The following is a 26,917-nucleotide window of genomic DNA, read 5'->3' as shown; positions in this document are numbered from 1 at the left end:
GAGCAAGAAAAACACTTGTCAATTACAAAGTCTTAAATATAGTTTGGATATCATGTACTCAGGTTTATTTTTCTTCTTCAAGTCTTACTAGGACAAGAATGGCTTACTCACTTAAAAAAGACCTTATGTCATCTGAATTGTCTGTTTTATTAAGTGAAGGACAATAGCTTTTTATCTGGCTGGCCCTTCCAATAACTACCACAAAAAGTGTTAAATTTTGGATAGGGCCAAGAATTTTGTTGTATTGTTCAAAGTGGTTTCCAAAAGTACTTTACTTATTAGAAGCATGAACTCAATTGCTACTGGGACCAAGTGACACGAATCTCCCTGGAAATGGTTCTTAAGGTCTGTCAAAGGCAAGAAATGGTACCATATTATCTGAATACCCTTGGGGTGTTTAGCCATAGGAAAAGCACAGTGGTGAAATGTCACTGGCTTTTTAAAACACACTCCTGTCAGTTGTTAGAAGTGTGAAGATAAAATTCACTTTTTAATAAATGTTTCCATTTCCTCTCTATATAACAAAAGGTTTATAGGTGAAAAATAGGTGTTGAGTTATAGTGCATTCTGGTTGGTAAAGAAGAGATGTAGTAGGTATATAAGCCGGGACCCAATAGCAGCAGCTAGAAAATAACAGTATTAATAATATGAACAACACGCCATGCACATATATATGTGTGTGTGTATATATCTATGTGTGTAAATGATAAATAAAATAAAATGATTTGTTTTATGTAGAACTGAAATGAGTGGTTCCATATTCCTAACTTTTCCTGGGAAAAAAATTATTCCGTCTTACCTGGCCTCAGCAGCAAGTAGTTCATCATAGTGGGAAGATCTCTGGTCATCGTCTTGTCTATAACGTATCACTGTTGCCAGTCCTTTGCTGACAAGAGCCTCAGCAATGTTTCTGTAATACAAAAGGCCAATGAGTACTTAGTTATATAGACAGGAATTGCGTCTTTGCTTTTAGTTCTTTACTCCCCTTCCCTAACTCCCATCCCGACAACAAAACAAATAAAGAACACCAGATCAAAGACCTTAAATGCTAAGAAACCAAAACTAAGAATCAAGATCCCATGGTGGGTAGAGACACATTCTCTCCCAAATATATACATCCCAAAATCAAATTATCTATTGAAAGACCAAATTAGGCTGCACTTTTCCAGTTACAGAAAGACTAAACCTGTACTTACTTTCTGAAAACAAAAATTAGGCTCAAAAATTTCAGATCTAAAGATATTATAAAAATCACAAATATCACCTAAATTTCCCAAAATGCCATCCTTGCACACTTTCTTCTTAGACTACTTTTAGTTGAATTTGAGAAATTACAAAATCATCAGAAATAAATATGAAATAAATGGAATCTAGGCCCTTTGATCATGTGTGGTATGCTCAATGCAAAAAAAAAAAAAAAAAAAAAAAAAGCCAAAACAATAGAAAATACTCTGTCACTATTGTACTGATGATATATTAGGATTTGTACTTTGCTTTTTAACTAATGGAAGGAAAGACACTTAAAAATAATATTTAGGAACATGGGATTAATCAAAAATAAATTAGTCCTGGGGAAGTACAATCCCTGTGTAATAAGTCCTATTTTTACTGGTCTATACCAATTCCCTTCCACCCCCAAAGTTTTAGAAGATCCCTAGACAAAAAGTAGCACTTTAGTGGAAGCTTTATTAAACATGTAAATAAGAACTTCCAGGATGGTTAAATCTGAATCTATTCACTTATATAATCCTATTATAAATGTTATTTATATGATCCAATGCAAAGAAAATAAGCAGATATACTCTGAATATGGAAAAAAATTCTAACTAAATAATAATATTTAGTTAACTTTTTTCCCCAATTAACAAACATTTCTTTTCTTTCCTTTCCACCTTGTATTCTCCACAAATAAATCCTTATAACAAATATACTTATTAAAGCATCAACTTATTTAAAATTCATATTGACTGCGTCCAAAATGATGTCTCCTTTTGTATGCTTAAACTATCATCTCTCGGGCAGAAAGCAAATAGCATACATTATTATTAGACTTCTGGAATCCATAACTGAGCACTGTGTTGATCACCACAATTAAGTCTTTAAAAATTGTTTTTACACTCTTTGTATTATAGTATAAATTCTTGTCCAAATGGGCTGCTTAGATAAAGGTATAGATGGAATGTATGTCAAAACCACAGATAACACAAAGCTGTGGGACATAGCTAACACATTGACAGAGCTCATCTGAATCTTTCACCTTTGGTCCTGAACTCCATAAAAAAAGATATTCCCACATACAGCCATTCTGGAGAGCAATTTGGAACTATGATCAAAAAGTTATCAAACTGTGCATACCCTTTGATGTAGCAGTGTTACTACTGGGCCTATATCCCAAAGAGATCTTAAAGGAGGGAAAGGGACCTTTATGTCCAAGAATGTTTGTGGCAGCCCTGTTTGTAGTGGCCAGAAACTGGAGACTGAGTAGATGCCCATCAATTGGAGAATGGCTGAATAAATTGTGATATATGAGTATTATGGAATACTATTGTTCTGTAAGAAATGACCAACAGGATGATTTCAGAAAGGCCTGGTGAGATGTACATGAACTGATGCTGAGTGAAATGAGCAGGATCAATTCTGATGTTCGTGGCCATCTTTGGCAATAAGATGAAGCAAATCAGTTCCAATAGCGCAATAATGAATTGAACCAGCTACACCCAGCGAAAGAATTCTTGGAGATAACTATGAACCACTACATAGAATTCCCAATACCTCTATTTTTGTCCACCTGCATTTTTGATTTCCTTCACAGGATAAATGTATACTATTTCAAAGTCTGATTCTTTTTGTACAGCAAAATAAGTTTGGACATATATACTTATATTGTATTTAATTTATACTTTAACATATTTAACATGTATTGGTCAACGTGCCATCTGGGGGAGAAGAGAGGAGAAAGGAGGGGAAAAATTGGAACAAAAGGTTTGGCAACTGTCAATGCTGTAATAAAATTACCCATGCATATAATTTGTAAATAAAAAGCTATAATAATAATAATAATAATAAAAGATATTCCCATGCTAGAGGCTCCCCTTGTCCTTCCATCCTCTGCTTTCCAGCTTTCTTTTGTGTGCAGTCTTCAGTTCTTTAGGGTAAGATGCTGTCTTTTTTTTTTTTTTTTTTAAATTTGTATTCCCAGTGCTTAGCACAGGCACTTAATGAGTATTTATTGAATTGAATTAAATAATGAGGCTGGATTAATAAGATGACATTCAATTGAACAATCTTTACATATAAGTCCAAAAAAAAAAAAAAAAGTCACCTTTACAAGTCCAAGACAGAAAGGAGGCATGTTTAAAACAGCAGTTTGTCTAAAGAAGAGCCAGAAGATTCAGTAGATTGCAAATTAAACTTGAATCAACACTGTAATGTGGTAGACAAAAAAGGCTAATGTAATCACTGACTAAAGAATAAGGCAAGGCTCCCAAGAAGGAGTTGATAGTTTCTATTCTGCTTTGGCAATAACACATCTGGATTCTCGAGAGTGTTGGATATTTCAGCACTCATCACAATGCCTAGAACACAGTAGATGTTTTAATAAAAGTTAGCTGACGAATGGACACAATTTAAAAATGACATTAAGATGGACAGTGTGGATAGATGAGGGAATTCAAAATGGTGAGTCCATGATATGAGGTTCAAATGAAGGAACTGGGCATATTCAATGAAAAATAGAAGAAAAAGGAGAGAGATGATAGATATCTTTAAGTATTTGGAAGGTTATGTGAATGTAGAATTATATTTGTTCTGTTTGATGCCAAAGTAAATTTGAAGCCAGATTTAAAAACAAACAAACAAAAAACCCCAAGCTTCTGAATAAATTGTGAGTTTTTCAGAAATACTACCAGTAGCTTTGAAATAATGGAATTCCCCTCAATAGAAATCTTCAAGCAGAGATTATATACCCATCTATCAGGTTGTTATAAAAGAAATTACTTATGGATATGGGTTGAACTACATTTCTACTAAAGTCCCCTTGAACTCTTTAAAATTTTGTGACTTCATGTGCTGTGAAAATCATAAAATGTAGAGCTGTAAGTTAGTCTACAAGTTATCTAATTTAAATTCCCTTGTTTTTTACATAAAAGAGCTTGATACTCAGGAAGAAAAAATGACCCGCCCAAGATCACACACTGTAGCAGAGCCAGGTCTCCAGGCATACCTCTTCTAACTTGAAAAACTAGTTAGACACTAAATTCTAGTGTCCTTTATTCTCTGTAAGTGGACTCCCAGGAAGAAAGACTATAAATGAACATAAAGAAAAGTTGATGGAAAGCTAGCTATTTCTGAAGCATGGATTCCAATGGAAACAAATGTAATTCAAGGGAAAGAAAGATGAAGGTAGATTTTATATGCTGTTCTTGAGCTTAATTCTTGTTAACTCTCACCCCTCAACTAGCCAACATGTAAAATAATGAAACTGTCCAGTTAGCCTCAATTAAGAATTCTTCCTCAATGGACTGCCAACTTATATGAGTCTCAACATCAGTTAAAAAAAAAAAAAAAAAAAAAAAAGAAGAGGGAATGCTTCTAAACATGGCAAAGAGTAGGGATTAACTTTGTTATTTTATTGGAAACAACAACAATGCATTTAAAGTACATTTTACAGTTTATAAAACACTTTCCTCAAAACAAATCTGTGAAATATGTAACACAAGTATTATTAGACAATATGGAAACAATTACATAAATATACAAGATAAATTGGAAATAATCAACAAAGAGAAGGCACTAAAAGGCAACAGATTCCAGCATTACATACTAGAATGTATCTTTGAAGTAAAACTCTAGGTAACAAGATTATAATGGAGAGTTGGAAGGGACTTTGCTTCAAGGAACATCTAGCCCTTTAAATGAAGGAATTGAAAAAGATGAAACTAATTGCCTTACTGTGAAAGGTATTCATGGTAGAGGTGGGATTCAGTGAGTCAGTCATTAAACTGGGCATATTAAAGATGTAAAAGATAGTCCCTGCCCTCAATAAGTGCACAATCTAATTGGGGAAGCCAACAAGCAAATAAAAATGTACAACTATGCTATATATAAGATGAATGGGGGGGGGGGGGGCGCGCAATGAGAGAAGACACTAGAATTGAGGGGATGGGGAAATCTTCCAGTAAAAGACAGGTGATTGGTAGCATGTAGAAGAGGATTTTCCAGGCTTGGAGGACAGTCAGAAACTATCTTGGATATGGAAGAGCCAGGAAGGCTAGTCTCACTAGACCAGAGAGTAAGTGATGGGGAATAAGATATAAGATTGAAAAGGTAGGAGATAACTAGATCATGAAGGATTTTCAATCCCAAACTCTGGATTTTGTACTACATCTTGTAGGACAGAGAGCCACTTGTTCATTCTTCATTTTTGAAGAGAACCAATGCCATTAGGGATGATGATTTTGACACATGCATGAATTGGATCTAAGTGAGGAGATTGCACAAAGTCATCAATCCCATTCTGTCTTACAGAGTAATGGAAATCTAGCAGTAAGGCATAAGAGGGACAACTGGGGATGGCATAAGTGGATAGCTTTGGAGTCTTCAATGTCTGACCAAGTTCTGGTTATACACAGACATGGACATGGTTGGAACTGTGCTTTAGGAAAAACACTTTGTTGGCTAATTGGAGGATAGACCAGAGTGGAAAGAGACTTGGGACATTCCTGTCCAATAGCCAAGGAATGAGATGATAAGAGTTTACAACTAGAATGGTGGTGTGATAAGGAAAAGAGAAGCATAGATAAGAGATGTTGCAGAGGTGAAATACCAGGGTTTGACAATAGATTGAATGAGGAGTGGTAAAAGGGATGATGGCTCTGTGAGAAACAGAGGATGAACACCTAAGTTTTGATCCTGAGGGACTAGGAAGATGGTGTTGTCCTTGACTACAATAAAAAAGTCAGGAAGGGGAAGGTCTTGAGAGTAAAAATTTTGTTTTGTATAAGTTGAGTTTAAGATGTCTAGAGGACATCCTATTTGATATATCTGAAAGGAAGGTGGAGACAAGCTGATGAGAATCCTGAAGGACATGAATGGTTAGAGGGCTTGAGCTAGATAAGTATCCAGCAAAGGAGATGGAGATGGTAGCCAGGTTTAAAAAAGGCAGAGAAGAAGGAAAAAAAAACCAAAAGATCTAGAATAAAGGGAAATTTGTTGATTCTGGATGTTTAATAACACCACATATCCTCAAACCTAGTTGGTGTACTGGTTTGTCTTGCTGAATTATTTTGTCTCTCTCTAGGCAGGAAAGGGAAAGGGTAGATATAGAAATAAAGGTGATATAAAAATAAGAATTAAAGATAAAACATTTAAAAAATAAATAGGGGATAAAAAGAAGGAAGAAACATACAAATGATGAATAATGCTTGCAGGATCTGACATTATTGGTTTTCAGTCTCTACTTTTGTCAATATTCCACAAATACCATATTGTTATTCTTCAATCTTATCCCTGTTTTAGTTCTAAATAGAGGGTGTGTGTGTGTGTGTGGGGGGGGGGGGGCCGCAGGTAGGTGACTCAATGGATAGAGCACTTGCTCTGAATTCAACAAAATCTGAGTTCAAATCCAGTTTTAGAAACTTACTTCTTCTGTGATCCCAGACAAGTCATCTACCCTTATGGAAAGAAGGAAGGGAGGAAAAGGAAATAATGGAAGGAAGGAGGGAGGAAGGTAGGAAGAATGGAAAGGAAGAAGGAGAAGGAGGGAGGGAGAGAGAAACTGAGAGAGGGAGGGTGGGAGGGAGGAAGGGAAGAAGGGATGGAGAGAAGAGACAGTGAGGAAAGTAAAAAAGAAGAAGAGAGGCAGAGAAGAAAAGGCATAAAAGTTGTCATACATTAGGACAAGGGCAATTTTTAAATATGATATGACAAAACAACTCCTTTGTCATATGGAATTTGTTTTACTAAAGAAAAAAATAATTATAATATTGACACTAAATTAAATATGCAGGCTATGTTGAGGTGAGGGAGATTTATGCATGGATATCTTTCTCCTTACGTTTTACTTGGAGCTACATTGATTCCATATTGTTTCAATCTAAGGAAGTTTTAGAAACATAATTTCCATATTCCCTATGCCACCATTAAGAGAAATCATGTAGCAAAATATAAATTTCATATAAACAATACTAAGATTCTTGAATAACAGATTAATAAATGCAAGGATGCATATTGTGAAGGGAAAAAAAAGCAAGCCTTAGAACATGAGGGAGCCCTAAGGAATAAGAATGAGTTAAAGTGTAGTCTATAGTTAAGTAACTAGGAAGCTGTCATTTTTAACAAAGTAAAATATACTATAAAATATATATAGCATGGAATCATTGCAAATGCTTTCCCAGGAAAACTGAATTCTCTTAATTTTGTCAATGTCATTGGAAATAAATCGGTAAAGGGGCAGTCTTTTCAAACATTGATAAAACAATAAGGTATAACTCCTATTATCAATAAACTACTCTTAAGAGTCAGATAGTAGCAATTCTTCCAGCAGGGTATATCATTTGATCATGGTAAGAGTGCTATAGATTTGGAATAATAATCCTGGTCTTGGTGAATTACATAACCTTACTTCATTGGAACTCAGTTTCTTCTATAACATGAAATTGGATTAAATGTTCCCTAAAATTCATCCAAACCTAAAAATTCTGATTCTAAATAGGCACTAATGAATAGGACTGAAATAACAGGAATCGAGCCCAAAACTAGGCATGTCTTATGAAATGAAAATCTCCAGTTATCCAGAGGAAACTGATATTCCTGATTCTGGGGAAGCATAGTCATTTTTCAATGTGGCTATATTTTATGATGTGGCAGTGTTTTATGATGTCCACTAAAAAGGAACATCTGAATTTAACCAGTGCCAAGCTTTGAATTTCTATGCATATTATAAAAGGAAAGATTTTTTTTTCTAAAAAGAAAAGTATGTAGACAAACCTATATATAGGCACAAAAATATCTCTACAGAATTTGATTCAAGATTAAATAAAATGACAAGAAGAAAAACCAGCAGTTCAGATTCATTCAGTATGTGACCTCCAGTAGAAACATAAAATCATTGAGAATCTTTACAAACTGTAAGGAAGTCCATCAGCCAAAACTCATGAATTAAGAATAAGACAGATAACCTGAAAGGCATAATTTACAACTTACATCTTTCACAAGGAAAAAGAGATCCCAATGTCCATGCTAGAAATCTCCTTCTTTTACTACAGCCTTTATCTACCATAGGAACCAAAGTCTTTAGAGTGGAATCTCCAGATATAAATATCACTAATCTATTCAGGAACCCAATAGGTGTTGGGATCATCCTCTCAGAAGAGGAGGATATGGAGATAGAATAAGATAAAGCAAACATACAAATCAGAGATGAGGACCTAGAAAGCTCAGGGTGGAGGAGAAACTTTCTTCTTAAATTTGAGAGTTGACATTCTCACTGCCATATATTCATAGAAAGCCTAGTGAAAAATATACTAGGTACTTCATTTATGAAACGAGAGCAAACTTGGGATCACATAGGTTGGTCACCAGGCAAATTAAGGGATCAAGTATAATTACAGAATGAGAAACTGTAGTCTCAAGATAGAACTGGTTTCTTTATGGTTGGAATTAAAAAGAAAAACAATCTATCTGTGAAGGGCAAAATGAACAAGAGCCTTATTCCAGATGGAAGGGAGCTGGAGGCAGTACAGATATTCTTATGAATTTACTATCTTCCCACTTAGGCTCAAATCAGAACAGCACATGCTGAGCAGCAGATGGAGACACACTCTCTATGACCTCCATAAAATGTATTGCATGACTTCTCTGAAAGGACCACAACTCAGTTACTAGTGTCCTCTCCCCAAATTTCTATTGTTTGGATCTCTACAAATCTGGTAAATAAAAATTGGTTTGTCAGATAGAGGAGCTGCCCACACCAACCAAGGAACATCTATAAACAAAGCCCAATTTTAGAAACATCAATAACTATGAATTTCAAAGATGGCACCGCATCCTTTACACAGCAATCATACCTCTTTCATACACTTGTTTCCCCTTAACCCTTCCCCCTCAATGCCTGCTGCTCTATGATGTATCAAATTAATTGTGATGCTTAGTAATTTAACTCTTCCTTCTGTTTAATAACTAACACAGTCAGTACATAGGCACCCAAAGAGTTGGAGAGCCTCTCAAAATGTCACCGGTATGCAAACTTTAGCTCTGAATACAGAGAAAGGAAAGTTCAGATATCTTTACACTCTTGGTTACCCTGCAGGCAGCATGGATGAAATGAGGGCAGATTAAGTGATCATCAAGAGTTCATTCAGATTGTACTCTTTTCTGCAGAATCTAGGAAATGGAATTCTGTCCACATTTCCCAAAGGGAAAAATATATGCGACTAAAAAAAAAAAAAAAAAAAAAAAAACTTAGACAAAATGGCTGATATATCACATGCCCACTTTGCTGTCCTGATCCTACAAAAGACACAAGCCTTTGGAAAACAGACATACCCATCGGCCTTTGTTTATCACAGAACCTTTTGTAAATTATAACCTCTATTTTTTTCTGGTTTACTTAATTTTATTCTTTTAAATACAGAAAGTAAAAAAATCAGAGTATATCAGGATTAGAAATGACCTTAGTAATCATCCAATCCAATCTCTTAATCTCTTAAAAAATATAAATACCCTCCTGGTATCTTTGACATCTAATCATATATTTTCCAGTTGGATATCTTCAGTGTTTTTTTTAAAACAAAGTATTGTCAGTTCTTTTAGATAATTAGATAAACTTTTCATTCCCATAAATTCTATCTACTGTTACTGTTTTTCCCCCTTCCCCAACCTGGTGTATTGCACCATCACAATGAACAAAATAAACTCTTTTAAATGACAACCATTTATTAAATAAAGACAGACATACTTATATAGTCTATCCTCAATATTCAGTCTTCTGTAAGTCCTTTCAAACATTCCAAGCACCACTTGACATAAAATATATACACAATCCTTCCACTGACTATAATGCTCTAGTATTACAGAAGGTGACTGACATTCAAGATATCTTAGGCTTGATTGCTACCTCTGTTTAAATACTCCCCATTTGAACATTAGGAAAATTAGCTGCTGTTGTTTCTCTTGGTGTTTTTACATTCTTTCCCAATGAAAAATATAAACATAACATGCCAACAGGAGAAAATAGCTAATGGGCTTCTCAAGATTTAAAAAATGCTTAGGTGAGAGGCTTATGTGAGATATATCCATTCTTATTGCCATCACCAGAAACTACCAGGCTGAAGACGCTATAAGAAATACTGTCAAAAATAAAGTATAAATTACAATTGGCAGGCAAAAATAACAATGCAGTTACTAACTCCTGAAACATTTTTCTCTGCAAAAGGTAAATCTAGGACCTAAAAAAAATCCCACCTAATTAGGGATAGGGTCATTGAATCCCTCCAACATTCAATTCAGCCCAATTCAATAATTAATAATAAGATTAAAAAATGTATTAAATCCTTTAGAGCAGGATACTTTTGAGTATTCTATATCCCTATAAACCTAAGATGCAAGAAAGGGAACATCAGAAGACAGGAACATCGATTTAAGAAGTTGTAAGAGACCTTAGAGTAGAATAAATGAGAGTACACTCTCATTTACTGATGAAGAAGCAGAGACCCAAAGGATGTAAAGTGACTTGTCTACAGTCAGACAACCAATAAGAGGGGGAAAAAAATTCAGGATCTCAAAACAGGTCCTTTGTCACCAAATCCACCACATTCTCTGCCATCCATACCATCATAGCATGCACTGGGTTTAGTCTGGACAAAAGAAAAATGAAACTGAGCTCTATAGAGTGAAAATGCTGGGGATTGTGGAGTCACTTGAATTTTCAATGGATAATTTCACTAAAGACACATACTTGCCTAAGAATTGCCTGGGGGAGGAATAGGCAGTGTTTTCTACCTGGAAATGAATATGAGAAAAATCTTATTTTGCAAGAATGGGAGAAGCTAAAAGATTCATTCTAGTCCCTATCTTGATTCCTCAAGAGCAGGGCTACTCAACCTTTTCCCACTCATGACCCTGTTTCACCTGAGAAATCTTTACCAGATACATACTCACACACAAAACATTTACTGATAATAATTCATAATTTCATGACCACCCCATATTTGCTCTAGAGCAGTGATTAAGTTTTTTTTTAATGTTAGTTTCCCTCCTCCTCAATCCTCAATGATAATTTGGTGAAATTTATGAACAACTTTTCTCAGAAAATGTTTTTAACTACATGGAAGAAAATGAATAGGATTATTAAATAAATGAATTATCACAAATTTTTTTTTCAAGGGCATGCAAAACCCCCCCCACTTCAAAAGGTACCAGGTAGTTTCAGAAACGGCAAGAGGAAAAATGGATTATTTTATGCAAGGAAACAGCTAATAATCCAGAACAAGAACAAGTATAACACCCCCAAGTGTCGTATGATCATCTGGGTCACCAACAAAGCCATTATCTGCCAGATTGCTTATGCCCGTATAGAAGGGGATAGGATTGTCTGTGCCACTTCTGCCCTAAGTTACCAAAGTCTGGTGTGAAGGCTGGTCTGACAAATTATGCTGCCGTTTATTGTACAGGCCTGCTGCAGGCCCACAGGCTTCTTAACAGATTTGGCCTGGATTTATGAAGGCTAGGTAGAAGTGACCAGAGATGAATACAATGTGGAAAATACTAATGGTCAGCCTGGTGCTTTTTACCTGCTACCTAAAATGCAGGTCTTGCCAGAACTACCACAGGAAACAAAGTCTTTGAGGCCCGTAAGGGAGTTACACTATGGGCATGCAAGCCCATAAGTAAGTAAGCACTAAGGACAAAACAGTAGAGCCAAGGAAGTATAGAGAAATTGGTGATGAAAAAAGTAACATTCAACTTTATGAATCTGCCTGATAAGATGTTCCAATAGAGGAAGAGCAAATTATTTAGAAAAAAAGAAGTATAAGAAACATGGCTCTATATCGTTCTCTCTGATTACTAAACAGACAATTTTATTTTGCCCCCGGGAATTCGGCGGTACTGTAATCTCATTGCTACCTCTATTTGATGGCTTCATTTATCCAGTAATACCACAGTTATGGCTTTTATAAGACAAGTAAAATTGTTGTATAATTCTCCATTTTATCAGCTTCTTTCTCAGTAATATCATTTTACCAAAAAGTCAGTAAAGACTTTGGAGAGGAGAAAGATGGGATGAGCCTTGAATGAAGGAAGTACTCTTCCACCCTTTCCTTAGGATGAGAAACATGAACATTTTCTTTGTAGAAAATGTCCCAAAGTCAGAGGGGGAAATATATAACTACAGACTTTTCTGCTTATAAAAGTTTAGTGAAGAAAATCCTCTCTAACCCATTCTCCTGAAAGGTAGGGCTCTACTCCTATTAGTCTAATAAGAGATCAGGGTATAGTGCACACCATCTGCCATGATGACTCCTGTTATATGATGAAGTTGTTTTTAACCCAAGGAACCAACCTCTTTAAAATCTTTTTTTTTTTTTTTTTAAATAATAACTTTTTATTGACAGACCTCTTTAAAATCTTGAAGGTCATTTGAGCTCCTGACAATTCTTTCAAAGATGCCTATCCAGATTCTCCAGATTTGTTTTCCATAAAGCATATACACACTTATCTAACCAGGGTCACACAGCTAGTAAGTATCAAATGTCTAAGGCAGAATTTGAACTCAGGTCATCAGTCCTCTAGGGCTAGTGTTCTATCTACTGCAATCTCCATTCTACCTCATTTCTAAATAAGATCCACTGAAAGTGAATTTCAATATTTTAAAGCATTTTGTCCTCTCTGTCAACTTACTTAATTCCTTGCCCTCATATTAGGGGGCTTCAATGTTAATGTTTCCCCAAATACCCTAATTTCACAATTCTTGAAGCTATTAATAAGTTTCTAAAACTTATTCTTCCACTGCACTTTAGCCTCATAAAGGATGGTGACAACCTAGATATTGTCACCACACAAGAATGTATTTTGAAATTCTTATATGTGAACACAATCTCTTATGATACCAACCTTCAAGATTCCTTGAGTGCAAATAACTAATTCTGGTAAGAGTTCACCTTACTCAAACTTGCACTGCCTACCTCCATTGGCCGATCTAGTCATACTTTAACTCTATTCATTGTTTTCAGCATCAAGATCTTTAATATATCTTCCTCTAAGAACATTTTCAGACCATCACCCCTGATCTGGTTACATGTTTTTCCCCTTCAGACCTCCCATACTGAACCAACAAAACTTGCTTAGAGCACCGATCACATATGAATCACAAAATGAGATTAATTTCTACTTGGAGCAATATTCCAGACTGTATAGATTTGATACTTTTATATAGATCAGACCAACAAAATATAAGCAGGATTTTACAAAAATCATGATAAGCATCTTACAGTAGACAAACTAAGAATATATTATGAGATTTTACTTAGGGTTCTTATAATAAGAACCCAAATTTTAAGAGATGGAATAGATGGGTTGTGTGGAACAACACATAGTGGCCAGGATGGAAACATGGCCTAGTCTCGTCTCATCCTGGCTGAAAGGGAACTCTAGAGTCATCCAGTACAGAGGAAACTAGACCCTGAGACTTTCTCAAAGCCACGGAGGGACAAGGTTTGAACTTATATGCTCAAATTTCAAATCCACAAGTTTTCCTTGATATCATGATGTGAATTTGCATTTACTGACTTAGAGGTCAAGACATTTCTGTCCCAAGGTCAGGGTTCCAAAACTCAATGGAATCCAGTGATCTTGAGGAAAGAGAGAGATTGGATAGAAGACTGAGATATGGAATGTGTATGATTAAAAGTCTTCATTTTTTGTTCCCTTTTGATCTGATTTTTCTTGTGCAACATTTTAAATGTGGAAATGTGTTTGGAAAGATTGCACATGTTTAGCCTATATTGGAATACTTGCTGACTAGTGTAGTGGGGAGTTGGGGAAGGAGAGAGAAAAATATGGAACAGAGGGTTTTACAAGGATGAATATGAAAACTATCTTTGCATATATTTTGAAAAGTAAAAAGCTATTATTTAAAAAATGTTTTCTATGTGATGCTTACATAACGAACTCATTCTTGCTGTTCAATCATTCGAGTCTTTGTGGCCCTGTGGACCATATTGTCCTTAGTTTTTTTGGGGGGGCAAAAACACCAGAGTAGTCTGCCATTTTCTTCTCCTAAGGAAGACTAAGAAAAACAGGAATAAGTGACTTGCCCAGAATTACACAGTTAGGAAATGTATGAGGCCCCATCTCAGGTCTTCCTGATATCAAGGTTAGGGCTAACCCTCTATTAGTAAGCCACCCCACACCCAGCCAAAACTGTGAAAGATGAATTCCCTGTTAATTTCTTATGGTTCAACTACAGATAATTAGTTCATTTTATGATATGGACCCCCATAAAGTCTGATTCTGATGCCTCATCATATCACAAAGGTACCCTTGTGCTTTTAAAGGCTATATGAGCAGAATGCAAACCCCAGAAAGTTCTGCCACAGCCTTTTTTTGGGTACAGTCCCAGAAACACACACCCTATCTGCTTTCCAAGAACCAGATTAGCTAAGTTTGGGAAAGTTTATCACTGGAAGGCTGAAAGCTTTGCTGCTCAGTGCACTTTTTAGAAAAAGTAATTTCCATTCATTCTAGCATACAGAAGGAGTACTCAGTGTAACACAGTATTACAAAATGAAAATCAATGCACTAAAGGGGAAAAAAGTAATTGAAGAATTCCCTGTGGGTAGAAAATGGATGGAAAAAGTAAAAGGGAAGAAAAGTACAGAGAAAACAAGATCCTGGAAAGAATTGTCACAGCTAAACTTTAAGCTCCACAATAGCTAGTCATGTTTGGGGAAGTTCCTTCCTTTTGCAACTGAGGTCTTTTCAATTCTAACAAAGTAGGAATAGCCTAACCAGGGTCATGAACTAGAAGTGAGGATGTGAAAAGAGATTATATTTCCAAAATAAGGAATTTATTTTTAATGACAATCTTGGTATTTCAGAGCAAAAGTTACATCTCTACCTTTCTTATGACTTTCCTGCTTGTCAACAGGCTTTATACAATTAGACAAGTTTACCTATAAGCCTTTATCTTCAGAAACCTTTAACACGGAAATTTGTTTTTAAAGGAAAACTTCAAGTCTTTAGGGTACAGAAAACACCATTAGGTTTAACAAATATTTAGACTCATAATTATGAGAACCCAGGAACCTAAAAGAGAGTGCATCAGATTCCACTATGATGATGGAAGCTTGTACTCTTCCTTCCAACTTGTAGTTTGCTGGACCCATCATTTGTATTACAAACCTTGACTGTGTCAAATTTCATGTCTAAGCTTAGTCTTTCTAGTAGCATCTCTCAATGGTCTATTACTATCTTAAAAGAGTTAAGCTAGTACAAATGCTAAACGGAATATAGGAAATTAGTTACATTATTAGTACACTATTGGTGGGAACTGTGAGATAGTATAGTCATTCTGGGAAGCGATTTGGAACTGTATTCCAAAACCTATTAAATAAACTACATACTTTTTGCTCAGCAACATCACTACCAGGTCTCAAAAAAAGCAAAGAAAGGGGGAAAAGGATTATAAAAACAAAAAAATGTGGGCCAATATATGGAAAAAGTGGGGGTTACCACGAATAGGGAATGCTGAGCAAGTTATGGTATAAAGAATACAATGTAGTAATATTGTGCTGTAAAGAAATAATAAAGGGGATAGTTTTGGATAAATCTAGGAAGACTTACCTGAAGTGAAGCAGAGGGATGTGTCCAGAACCAGAATAATTTATAAAATATAATACTACTATTAAAAAGAATTAACTCCAAAAGACTTTAGAATTCTGATCAACACAATAAATAACCATAACTTCAGAGGACTCATAATGAAACATCACTCAACTATGATAGAGAGTGTAGATTCAGCCTTTTTTTCCCCTTAAAATGGCCAATTCAGGCCATCTCAAAACTATACATATTTGTAACAATTTTTTTTGTGCTTTCTTGGGGTAGGGGACAGAATGGAGATCTTTATTAAAATAAAATAAAATCTAATTTTAAAAAATGTTTAAAGTCTTAAGTCATTTAAGTTATATATTTGTCTACAGATAGATTTACTGGCATCCTGACGGGTCAGGAAGTAATTAGAGAATCTTAGTTAAATAGTTGTTCTTTCTCTTGCATCTTATAGAGACAGCTATTTTTCCTATTTTCTCATATACACACATACTCAATTAGTCAATTGGGGTTTTGCATTTAATACATATCTTATAACTTTGCCTTTGGAGACCAAATTATGCTGGTTTTGTGGACACTTCTAATAAAAGGAGTGCTCAACAAAGTATGATTAGTTATTCAATTATGATCTTTAGTTCTAAAGATTTCAGATTCATTGTTTGGACAAAGCTCCCTTAAAAAAAAAATAGAAAAAAGAAAAGGAAAATTAAAAAACAAAACAAAACATTGTCATGTGCCCAGAAAAACATTAGGGAGGATTTAAAAATATATAACATTTAAAAAAATATATCACATGTACATTTATGTAAAAAACATAATTATATATGTATTTTTATGTATAATTTTAAATAATATATACAAATATTCTACCAGTGACTTAAAGAGAAAAAGCTGATTTAGCAAAACTAACCAGCAAATCAATCATGTGTAATATGTACTATTTCACATTCTTTAACCCTGACTTTAACAGACTAGAGGGGGTCAGATAACATCATTAGCTGAATGATTCCAGAATCAAGAACTTTCAAATATATAATAAAGTCCAAGTAACAAAAAAAGTTCAGGTATTCTCAATGACATTCTACTCTAGTATACAGTTGTGCTTCCCAGCGGAATTCCTGCCTGATTGCTGTTGTGAATGTAGCTTAATTTCCCTCATGGTGAACATTTCTGATCAAACTCTCCACCATCTGTTATGCAGAATTAGCATAATGATAGATTATCTAATCCCTTACATTTAACTGATACAAACAGCACTCTCACATAACCAGTTCAATAATAGTCTCATTCACATGTCTTGCACCCCCTACAAAGCAACCAGAGGCCTCCCATCCTCTTGTTGATACATCTGGTTGCTGTTTACCCCCCAACCTTGCCAAACAGTCCAGGTGCTTCATTGATGAGAAGTGCTTCCAATTCACATTATTTGGCACCAGGGATACAGCTGCTATTCCAGACATATATTCATAAGGGGCCATGTCAGAAAAGAAACAAAAACCAACCAAAGAACTCTGACATCATTGCAGAGGGTGATGGCTGGCTAAGCCAGGTTAGATGCTGGCTTATAAAGGATGAGAATTATGTCCTGTTGATGAACATGAGACAATGAAGAAAAAATAAGTAAAGAAGCCTTGAGTGAGCATAAAAACTTAAGACAAAGAAAAGTAAAGCTATTTGACTCTTCTGATGAACTCCTAACCCTTCTTCAAATTCCAATTTGAATGCCACTTCTTCCATGAAGCCTCGATTTACCTGATTCCCCTATTGGTAATGACTTTTCCCCTAAATTTTCACAAAGCTTTTTTTTTTGGATATTTCTCTAATGTACTTAATCACTCACTATTATACATAAGTCATCTATGTCAAATTTCTCCAGTTACTGTAAGCTAGAAGAAGACACTAGAACTTAATTGCTCTACTTTTAGTCCAGTAGGTGTTTAATAAATATTTTTGAAGGGCAGATAGATGGCCCTGAAGTGAGGAGAACCTGAGTTCAAATCTAGCCTGAGACACTTAACATTTAGTTATGACCCTAGGTAAGTCACTTAATCCCAATTGCCTTACTTCCTACACACACACACCCCAAAAAAAGAAAGGGAAAAAAAAAACAAAACCAAGTGTTTTAAAATTATGTTGAGAGGTCAGAAAATAAGTTAAATGCCTATCAACTTTGTTGTTTTTTTACATTTTTTTTTATTATAATAACTTTTTATTGACAGAACCCATGCCAGGGTAATTCTTTTTACATTATCCTTTGCACTCACTTCTGTTCCGATTTTTCCCTCCCACCCTCCACCCCCTCCCCTAGATGGCAAGCAGTCCTGTATATGTTGAATATGTAATAGTATATCCTAGATACTATGTATGTGTACAGATCCAAACAGTTTTCTTGTTGCATAGGGAGAATTGGATTCAGAAGGTAAAAATAACCGGGGAAGAAAAACAAAAATGCAAACAGTTTACATTCATTTCCCAGTGTTTTTTTTCTTTGGGTGTAGCTGCTTCTGTCCATCATTGATCAATTGAAACTGAATTAGGTCTCTTTGTCAAAGAAATCCACTTCCATCAGAATACATCCTCATACAGTATCATTGTTGAAGTATATAATGATCTCTTGGTTCTGCTCATTTCATTTAGCATCAGTTTATGTAAGTCTCTCCAAGCCTCTCTGTATTCATCCTGCTGGTCATTTCTTACAGAACAATAATATTCCATAACATTTATATACCACAATTTACCCAACCATTTTCCAATTGATGGGCATCCATTTATTTATAGTTATAGCTTAAGCTAAAGTACTTAATAAACTTTCAAAATAAACAGGTCTTAGAACAGAAATATTTGGGAATAAGGAGTCCAATTTTCTGGCTTCAAGTACAAAAATCTGTCTATTTGATAAGGAAGCCAATTCCAGTCTCCTTCCACTGTAACCAAACACAAAGAGGCCAACATCGCCCCGAGCAGGCAAAGACCTTGTTATACTTTGTTTACCAGCTGTGGCCTAAATCTGCAAGCACCCATCCCATCCACAGACCTCTCAATCACATATCCCTTGCAGAAGTAGATTCATGGCACTCCCGTCTGAAGCTTACTATTATCCAAAGTGCACGAAATTGAAGTTTTCATCATTTCTACTGGTCAGAGAATAGTGAATGCTAAATTCTAGAACTCCAAGATTAATGCAACAGTCATTAAAAACTCAGTGTTAAATTACTTCTATAGTTAATGCCATGAGTGATGCTTATAATACATTACAGAGATGACTAGAGACAAACAAGTTCTAATTTAGAAATAGATTATGATGAGTGTTTTACAATTGGTCTGTAGGTTTTCACAGTAATTCTGTTATGAGGAGGGAAAGATGCTTGGGACAAAATAAATTCAATCCAAAGTTGATTTAGATTTCAAGATGACCAAACTCTAGCAGATTATGGAAAGGAAAGGATTTACAATTAGTAAATTGTAATTTTACAATTAAAGTGATCAAAAATTCTTGACATAGTTTTACCTCAATATTTAATCTTTAAGAGGATGTGGAATGTGTTTTAGTGAATGAAATCACTAAACCCCAGTGTTATTACCCTAACAGGATCTAAATATAGACTCTGGCAATTTATAGCAAGGACGTAATAGATATAGAATTCCCAATTTGGAAAATAAAAGATGTGCTTGAGAGATGCCTGGTTAAAGCTACATGTTGACATCACAATATTAACACTAATAAATTTCTGAATTTACAGTATTTGCTGCCTTACAGAAGTGTCTAGTCCACATGTAGGTATGGATGAGTCCATATTTTGCAATCACTTACCAAACCACAAGCAACACAAAGGTAACAAGTAGCAGAGAGAAGAATTTAGCAAACACATATAAAAGACTTAATAAATAAATTTTGCTTGGTTTTGAAATTAAAGTGAATAAATATTCATTGAATTGAATTAAATTGGATAACCAATTTGATCCAGAAACAATCACTGACAAAAACCCAAACAAGTATCCAGATTGTCCACTTGCTCCCCAGCTAATGACAAAGCTATTTGTGTGAACAAACTGTTCCACTCATACAGGTTTCAAATGGCTCCTGTTAATCTTTACAGGACATACAGTGGGGGGGGGGGGGGGGGGGGGGGGGGGGGGGGGGGGGTAAGTAGCTCTTCAGGGATCTATTGGGAAAGATACAAGAATAGGGGGAGAAAGGGACTGAAATCAACTCATCTGGTTCCAGAAAGTCAGATTACATTATACCAGGACAAGCTCCTTATATTCCATTACATACATACACAAATTGGCAATCAAACTTATTCATTTTCAAGTTAACTGCCAAGGGCAAAGGGAAAAGAATGTATTACAGAAAAACGGCTAGCTGAACTAGAAAGCAACAACTCTATTCTATTATTTTCCTTTGTCCACAATAAGCCATTCTGCCACCACTGTACCACTGTGGAAAAAAGTTCATATGAATTAACTTATTTTCTAAGAAGAGAAATATTATTAAAAGAACATATCTATAACTCTCATATTGCCCTGCCTAAACCGTTTCTCAAACAAAATATAACCGTTTATATCAAGATGTTCAGCATCACACCTAAAAACAAATAAAACATTCTTTCAATCACCTAATCCACATGTGAAATTAAGAAATGGTCAAAGAATATTGGGTAATAAGAAGTTTCACATAATGGCCAAATAAACGTGGGCTAAGAAGAATGACAGTTTTAAAGACAACTGCAGTTAAAGAGAAGGATTATTCCTACATTTCTCTACATACCATAAAATCTTGAAGCTAAGCATGAAGCCCAGATTGGTCTGGGACTCTCTGAAGCAATTCTGGCCCCAACAAATTGCACAGTTTCAATATTTGAAATCTATCACAAAAGAATGCTTGGGACCAGAATGACCTAATGTTGCTTCAAATTCTCCTTAGTAACAGAAAATAGCCTAGTTACTCAGAGTAAAATGAATGTGAGTTTTAATAAATTAAGTTACCAATAATCCTCTAAGAGCCAAATCCAATGCCTTTTATTCAGAACTCAACTTTTATCTACTTGGATTTCTGTACATTTTTAACTGCTGGTCACACTCTTCTAGAAATTTTTTCTAAGTCTACAACCATTCTCTTGGTTCTGCTTTTCTTTCTTTCACCACACTCTTAATTGGTTGTACTTTCCGCCGGATATTTCAGTCATATACTCTCTAATTCTCTCTCTCTTAAGTATTTTATTTTCAAAACATTAATCCTTTGCAAGGATTAATCATTGTGCTCCAAATTTTCCCCTCTTTCTCCCCACCACTCCCCTAGACTGCAAGTAATCCAATATATTACATAAGTTAAAATATGTTAAATCCAATATATGTAAACATATTTATAAAATTATCTTGCTACACAAGAAAAATCACATCAAACAGGAAAAATGGGAAAGAAAATAAAATGCAAGCAAACAACAACAAAATAAGTGAAAATGCTATGTTATGAACCACATTCAGTTAGTTCCCACAGTCCTCTCTCTGGGCCTAGATGGCTCTGTATCACAAGATCATTGGAACTGGCGTCAATCATCTCATTGTTGGAAAGAGTCACAACCAGCAGAATTGATCATCATATAATCTTGCTGTTGCTGTGTACAATGATCTCCTGGTTCTGTTCATTTCACTTAGCATCAGTTAATGTAAGTCTCTCCAGACCTCTCTAAAATCATCCTCCTGATCGTTTCTTACAGAACAATATTATCACATAACATTCATATACCACAATTTATTCAGCCATTCTCAAACTGATGGGCATCCACTCAGTTTCCAGTTTCTTGCCACTACAAAGAGGGCTGCCACAAACACTTTTGCACATGTGGTTCCCTTTCCTTCAAGATCTCTTTGGGATACAAACGCAGTAGAAACACTGCTGGGTCAAAGGGTATGCACAGTTTGATAACTTTTTGATGCTCTCTAATTCTCTACGTAAGCGTTTTCCCATGACAATTTGAAACAGTAGCAAGACCACAAACATTATACCCATGGGTTGTAAATCACTCTCTCTACCTCCAAACTCACTGCTCAGATGCAGACACAGAATTCCAAGGACCTATCTGGGGGACAAAAACACCCTTATCATCAAAAACTTGTCGTTCTTCCTGTGTTCCCCCATTCTATACCAATATCTGCTTTAATACCTTGGCTTATGCTCAGTGAAACGAGCAGGACCAGAAGATCATTATATACTTCAACAACAATACTACATGATGATCAATTATGATGGACGTGACCATCCTCAGCAATGAGATGAACCAAATCAGTTCCAATAGAACAGTAATGAACTGAACCAGCTACACCCAGCAAAAGAACTCTGGGAGATAACTATGAACAATTACATAGAATTCCCAATCCCTATATTTTTATCCACTTACATTTTTGATTTCCTTCACAGGCTAATAGTACATTATTTCAAACTCTGATTTTTTTTTGTACAGAAAATAACTGTTAGGACATATATGCTGTAACATACTTAACATGTATTGGTCAACCTGCCATCAGGGGAGGGGATAGGGGGAAAGAGGGTAAAAACTGGAACAAAAGGTTTGGCAATTGTCAATGCTGTAAAATTACCCATGCATACAACTTGTAAATAAAAAGCTATAATAAAAAAATTTAAACTTAAAATTTACCTCCTACTTCACCACCCACATTGAGTCAAAACTGATAGAGTTGGGTTAGAAAGGGACTTAATTCAATTCCCTCATTTTATAAAGAAGGAAACTTATTCAGAGAATCACACAGGAATGCAAAGCATTAGTGATATGTTATGACAGAGATCACCTAGTTCAACCCATACCTGAAAAGAAATTGCATTTAATATCCCTAACAAAATGCCATGTAATCTATTTCATGATCTCTAGTAGTAGGGAATTTACTATCTTATGGGAAGGCACTTTACATTTATGAAGGGAATGAATTGTAGTTGTTTTCTTCTTTTCTTCTATTGACAGAAACACACACACCCCTTTTAAAGTGGTGGTAACTTCCATTTACTTTTTCCTTGAGGGCCAAGCAAAACAAATTTCATCACCTGAGACCTGTACATTACTGCAATATATCCTGTATGACATTACCATCTAAGAAAATAGAACCATATATCCTCAGTCACAAGGACCTAGACAGGTGAAGGCTATCACTCCTGGGAAGATAGAAGACACCACAATAATACTGTTCGTCCTTAGCATTCATGATCTGAGATGGAAAGAATGAATGGTAGTAAGGATTAGCTATGTCTTGCTCAGGACAAGAAATTCACAAACAGTGCTCTACTTCACTTACTCCATTACCACCTAACTTTCAATTGCTTAACCCAGCTCCTTTTTTAGGACTATGTTATACTAGGTGAGGAGAGTTGTCTGCTCAAACAGGTACATCTGTGAATTAAAATCTTCCAGACTTATATTACTAATGACCTTTTTGCAATAACTACTCTGATGAACTGTATACCTGAATAATTTGCACTTTTCTTGTCTGATGAATGAAAAATTTCTACACATTTACAGATCTGTCTCTTCTGCTACCACTTGGTCTAACCATAAATTTATGTCATTCCAGATAATTTTTGTTGTGATCTACTGGCCACCAAATGTATCTCATTCTCCAATCAAGGCTATTTTCTGGGCAATATCTTAACTTTTGTAACACTGCTCTTTCCTAGTTTGCCTATTGCCTCCTTCAGTGATGTACAAATGTTTTTTCAACACAAAAAAATTTTTAATCAGACACACTAAATGTATATATTTTAAATTACATATATACACAAATATATACTACTGTTCTAATAATAAAATTTACATAAAATATATTTAAAAGGATGTTATTTTATTTCTTATATTATCAAATATTTTATCTTTGAATCAATAAGAAATCACTGGAATTTACTGAGGGAGAGGTATGGTCAGATCTAAGCTATATCACTGGCAGCTGTGCAAAGGTTGAATTAGAGAATAGAAAGCTTTGAGAAGAAAAAGAGATCAATTAGGAATCTGTTATAATAGGGAAGGTGAAAGAGTATAAGGCTGTGAAATAGGGTGGTAGCTGTGTGGGTAGAAAGGGCCCAAATGAGACAGAGGTAGAAATGATGATAATCAGAAATGGCCACTGATTAAATACCTGCCATGAAGAAGTGAGGCAAATCTCCAAGGCTGGGGACTGAAAAGCTATAAATATATATTAGCAGAGCAGTATGGGAAAAGGAAGGATTTTGAGGGAAAGACAATGTCTTAAGATGTACAATCTGTTGCAGCCCATCCATTCCTAGTCATCTTCTATGATTCACTCTTTGTCACCCAAAATAAGAAGGGAAGAAGTAGGATTCTTACTCACCAATCACTGCCCCTAATTGTAAAACTCTCCTAAAAGAGGGCTGTTTAACACAGCCATGAGATGATCTGGGGGAAGGAGGAATAATGGGGGGGAAGGAGGGATGATGGGGGGGGGGAGGGGAAGGAGGGATGATGGGGAGGAAGGAGGGTAGGAATAACCCATGTTTCCACCTTCCAAATGAATGATGTATCTTTTGGAGTAATGGTAGAACCCCTAAGCCTCATTTCGTAGTCTATTAACCTGTTAGAGTTTTGTTCACCAGTTTCCTTTCTCCATTTTACATCTTCTAAACAGGGGCACTCCCCAAAACTAAGTATATAACGTCTCTTCATTTCTGCCAATCTTACCCAGTCCTAATGAAATTAAATTATAAACTATGCATATGCTCCCAAATATATTCCCCTATTCCCTATTTGTTCTCTATTTCCATATTATTCACTGTCTAATGCTTATTTCCACCTGCATATCAAATTAGCATTTCAAAAACAAAATGTCTGAAGTTGGACTTCTCTCATCTCTTTTCAATTCAAATCTTCCCTATTTCTGTGGATTGTAATGGTGATAAGAATCTGATAAAATATTAAAACCTCCTTTGAATGAGATGAAATAATGAATCTATCAAGAGATATTTTGGAAGTAGTATTACTAAGATGTCCGAAGTGATTAAATGTGAGGGTGGAAGAGATCTGACAGAGAGGTAAAACATGGAAGTATAAACAGATGGAGTATGCCCTAGACAGAAATGTGAAAAAGAAATGAAATCAATGCATGCAGTGCAGTGGATAGAGTATCAGGCTTAGAGACAGGAAGATCTGAGTTCAAATGTAGTCTTTGATATTTAATAGTTGTGTGACCCTGAGCAAGTCACTTAAACCCTGTTGGCCTCCATTTCCTTGTATATAAAATGAGCTGAAGAAGATAATGGTAAACCATTTCAGTATCTCTGCCAAGAAAACTCTAATCCTCATCAGTAATGATAGTTCTATTTTGGACAATCTGCATTCCGGTCCTCTACAGGACATGCAAGTGAAGATACTCAGCAGATATCTTGGTGATATGAGACTGGAGCTCAAGGGAGAAATTAAAAACATATATATAAATTTAGGAATTATATGCATGTGAATAAAAGGAGAATTTATGTGAATAACCAAATGAGAGGAATATAGAAAGAGAAAAGAACACTTAAGGAAAAGCCATCAAATTTAGTATTCAAGAAATCACTGGTACCTTTGGACAGAAAATAAATAAAGAGAATGTTATCCTTCTTTCTTCAAAATACAACCTGCCATGTTATATTTTACAGGCTGCCATATGAATTGCTAAGCACCAGCCAAACAGTATATATCAGCCTCAAGAATTTTCTCCTCCCTCTCTAAGTGAATATGGGACAAATAAAGTAAATCTGTGGACATTATGACAAAACCAGGCCTACGTACCCAGTTTATTATTAGTGTGACATTAAAAACCACTAAAAACAACAAGAAAAAAAAAACAACCCCTCCCCCCCACAAAACCACCCACCTACATAAAAACATACACCCCAAATCGAAAGAAAATTGCTTACAGCATCTGGAGTGATCTGATGTGACAACAGCAATAACAATTAAATTGTAATAAAGTCTGCTGAAAACAAAGATATACATGCAAATGCCAGTCTAATAGGACATTTCCAACTCTTTTCCCCTCCGACCTCTTTTTTCTTGACTTCTTGCAGCTTTTGACATTGACCACCACTTCCTCTTTTTTCATGACAGAATTCTTTCCTAATTCTCCTACCTACTGAATATTCTTTCTCACGTTCCATTATTGAAGTCATGGTATACCAGCCAAACTCTGCTCTGGGCATTCTTTTGCCTTTCTAACTTCTCTCTTTAGGTGACTACAGTTAAAAGGCAAATGTTTCAATTTTTAAAAAAAGGTTAATTAAAGATATTAAGCTGATCTCCACTGAAAGAACAAACATTTTTGTCAGGCTCAAGCTTCTTTGACAAGCTCAATACATATCAAATACTCAGATAAGTTGAATCCATAGAGCAATTATGCTCCTTAACTAGATAAAGAACAGATTTTGCTTTCTTGATACTGAGAATATATAGGGGTGTTTCCTGTATAAGACCATTACTGTGTAATATAAGCAAAGCATGGATTCCAGGATTTTTGGTTGTCCATGACAACCCTGACATTTACAGATAAATAAGTGGCATTTACAGTATATAAATGTAAATGTAAATGACCATTTTTCTAAAGTTCTAATTTTATTTAAAATTTTTATTTTTGGTTATAAACTCTCTTCTTAGTCCACTAACTTTGAAGGCAAAAATCATGATCACTATTCTACATATTAAGTCATGTAAAACATTTCCATATTAGCTAGTGCATAGGGTTTTTTAAGGCTTGGAAAGTACTTTACATTCATTATCTCATTTGAGCTTCACAATAATCCTTTCTCATACATTGTGTGTGTGTGTGTGTGTGTGTGTGTGTGTGTTTATTTGCTGAAGCAATTGGGGTTAAGTGACTTGCCCAAGATCACACAGCTAGGAAGTATTAAGTGTCTAAAGGTCAAATTTGAACTGAGGTCCTCCTGACTTCAGGGCTGGTGCTCTATCCACTGCACCACCTAGTTGCCCCCTATTTTTTTTTTTAATATTCTTATTTCTATTTTAAAGATGAATTAATTGAAGCCCAGAGAGGCTGTGACTTCCTAACTATTACAAACTAGTAACTGTCACAAGCA

General features: G+C 35.3%; 1 protein-coding gene and 1 pseudogene across 1 annotated transcript in view; one reads left to right on the top strand and one right to left on the bottom strand.

Annotated features, from left to right (window-relative positions):
- The window catches only part of SND1 (staphylococcal nuclease and tudor domain containing 1), a 468,465-nt gene that overhangs the window by 244,214 nt on the left and 197,334 nt on the right, over positions 1–26,917 (bottom strand). Inside the window, exon 13 of the mRNA XM_031939005.1 lies at positions 800–910. Coding sequence (XP_031794865.1) covers positions 800–910 — 111 coding nt within the window. The remainder of the gene's footprint in view (positions 1–799; positions 911–26,917) is intronic.
- Positions 11,248–11,893, top strand: LOC116419307 (annotated as a pseudogene).

The sequence above is a fragment of the Sarcophilus harrisii genome, chromosome 5, assembly GCF_902635505.1.
Source record: "Sarcophilus harrisii chromosome 5, mSarHar1.11, whole genome shotgun sequence".
Classification (NCBI taxonomy): domain Eukaryota; kingdom Metazoa; phylum Chordata; class Mammalia; order Dasyuromorphia; family Dasyuridae; genus Sarcophilus; species Sarcophilus harrisii.
This window is presented reverse-complemented; position numbering and strand designations above follow the sequence as displayed.